The 2,509-nt window shown below is 62.1% G+C and overlaps 1 protein-coding gene across 1 annotated transcript; it reads right to left on the reverse strand.

The window, feature by feature from the left end:
* Positions 1 to 428: 428 nt before the first annotated feature.
* LOC134042958 (potassium voltage-gated channel subfamily A member 6-like) lies at positions 429 to 1,985 on the reverse strand. The gene has a single exon (XM_062490914.1). The coding sequence runs from the start codon at positions 1,983 to 1,985 to the stop codon at positions 429 to 431; it is 1,557 nt and encodes a 518-aa protein (XP_062346898.1).
* Between the last annotated feature and the right edge of the window lie 524 nt (positions 1,986 to 2,509).

A 2,509-nucleotide genomic window follows, 5' to 3' on the forward strand; every position in this document is an offset into this window, starting at 1 on the left:
GCCAAGGGCACTGTGCTGGCACAGGGACTGAGAGCACGGCTCCAGCCAGATGTTTGTAGCCCCTTTAACTGTTTGCTGAATGCTTCTGCTGAAGTAGTGGCAAGGGCTTCTCTGCTGGTGGAGTAACAAGACTTGGTTTAGGAGCAAATGTTGGATTAAAGCAGTCATCAAAAGCAGAGAAAGAAATGCATAAGGGAGTGGGGATGACAGCTAGCACTCCACGGAATAAAGCAAGAACATTTCTGGCTGCACACAGTAATGAGAAACAGCAAATCAGGCCAGAAGAGCCCATTATCACAATCATTCTGTTTACGGCATCACAATTCACAGTCTGGCATGTAAATGCTGAATAGATCCAGCTGCTTGTAGGAAGACAATTGTAACAGCAGCTTGCAGCTCTGTGTCTGGACCCAGGACAACAAAACCCTTCACACCTCTGTCAGCATTTTCTTCTCTTTATAGCCCTGGTTATTGGGAGGAATGAAGTTGGAATATTTCATGGACTCCAGGTCTTCTGCTTCCAGGAACTCAGATTTGCTGAGGGACTGATTACTGTCCCCCTTCTTGGGCTCAGAGAAGGGTGACTGTTGCTGGCCACAGGTGACGTGGGTGTACTGGCACTGCTCTTCGTGGTCAGTCTCTCGGTGGTAGAAGTAGTTGAAGTTGGACACGATGACAGGGACAGGCAGGGCAATGGTGAGCACACCAGCAATGGCACACAAGGAGCCCACAATCTTGCCACCAATGGTCATGGGATACATATCCCCATAGCCCACGGTGGTCATGGACACCACTGCCCACCAGAAAGCATCAGGGATGCTGGTGAACAGTGAGTCAGGGTCATCAGTCTCTGCAAAGTAGACAGCGCTGGAGAATAGGATCACCCCGATGAAGAGGAAGAAGATAAGGAGGCCCAGCTCCCTCATGCTTGCCTGGAGAGTCTTCCCTAAGATCTGTAGCCCCTTGGAGTGCCTGGAGAGCTTGAAGATCCTGAAGACTCTGACCAGGCGGATGACTCTGAGGATGGCCAGGGACATGGCTTGCTGCTGGCCCCCATTGTTACTGCTGCTCCCGGGCTGCTGCTTCTGCTGCTGCTGCTGGGCCAGCTCGGTCCCCAGGGTGATGAAGTAGGGGATGATGGCCACGATGTCGATGATGTTCATGATGTTGCGGGAGAACTCGGGCTTGCTGGGGCAGGCGAAGAAGCGCACGAGGAGCTCGAAGGAGAACCAGATGATGCACAGGGTCTCGATGAGGAAGAAGGGGTCTGTGAAGAATGGGCCGGAGCCGGCGGCGGGGCGCAGGGGCGGGGGGGTCCCGCTCGGCGGCGGCAGCGGTGGCAGCAGCAGCGTCTCGTCCCCGAGCGGCGCAGCCTCCCCGAAGCCAGGCTGGGGGCCCTTGGGCTCCTGGCGGAACTCGGGCAGGGTCTCCAGGCAGAAGATGACGATGGAGATGAGGATGACCAGCACGGAGACGATGGCGATGGCCCGGGCCGGCCCGGAGCTCTCGGGATACTCAAAGAGCAGCCAGACCTGGCGCTGGAAGTGGTGCTGGGGCAGAGGCTTCTCCTCCTCTTGGATGAAGCCCTCGTCCTCCCGGAAGGTCTCGATAGCCTCCTGGCCCAGCTGGTAGAAGCGGATCTCCTCCAGGAAGATGTCAAGGGGCACATGGACCGGCCGGCGGAGCCGCCCCCCGGACTGGTAGTAGTAGAGGATGGCGTCGAAGCTGGGCCGGTTGCGGTCGAAGAAGTACTCGTTGCGGAGCGGGTCGAAGTAGCGCACCCGGCGGCTGGGGTCGCCCAGAAGCGTGTCGGGGAAGATGGAGAGGGTCCGCAGCTGCGTCTCGAAGCGCAGCCCCGAGATGTTGATCACCAGGCGCTCGCTGCTGCAGCAGCTGCCGCCGCTCCGCTCCTCGCCCGGCGCCTCCGCCTCCGCCTCGCCGCCCGCCCGCGGGGCCGCCAGCGCCAGCGGCTCCTCCGCCCGCATCCCGCCCGCTCTGCCCTTCCCCTCCTGCCCTTCCCTGCCCCACCGCCTCGCCCCGCTCGCCTTCAGCGCCCTCCGCCCGCCGCCATCCGCCTGTTGCGCCTCGGTGCGGCCGCGCTCGTCCGGCGGCTCCGCGGGGCTCCCGGCGCGGCTCCTCCTCCGGCCGCGGGGCTCGGGGCACCGCGCTGCTGCTGCCGCTGCTGCTGCTGCCGCGCCCGGCTCCGCGCTGCGCTCCCCGCACACACACACACAGAGAGAGAGAGAGACACAGACAGAGAGAGAGAGAGTGGGAGAGGGAGGTGTAGGAGCACACAAGCGCGGTGTCACACACGGGGACCGGGGCACACGCAGACACACGCACGGAGACACAGAGACAGACACGCACGCCGCGCCAGCGCCGACACGCTCAGCTACAGACGGATGCGCGCACCCGCCGACGGGGGATGCTCGCCCCACCTCTCCCCCCGCCGCGGACGCAGCAGCCCCAGCACGCCGGCTTTTGGGGCGAGACCCCCGAGGGAAAGCCG

The sequence above is a fragment of the Cinclus cinclus genome, chromosome 4 (assembly GCF_963662255.1).
Source record: "Cinclus cinclus chromosome 4, bCinCin1.1, whole genome shotgun sequence".
Lineage (NCBI taxonomy): Eukaryota > Metazoa > Chordata > Aves > Passeriformes > Cinclidae > Cinclus > Cinclus cinclus.

Bases quoted from the DNA above. Each gene is read 5' to 3' on its own strand.
- LOC134042958 (XM_062490914.1), bottom strand. From the start codon at position 1,985: ATGCGGGCGGAGGAGCCGCTGGCGCTGGCGGCCCCGCGGGCGGGCGGC.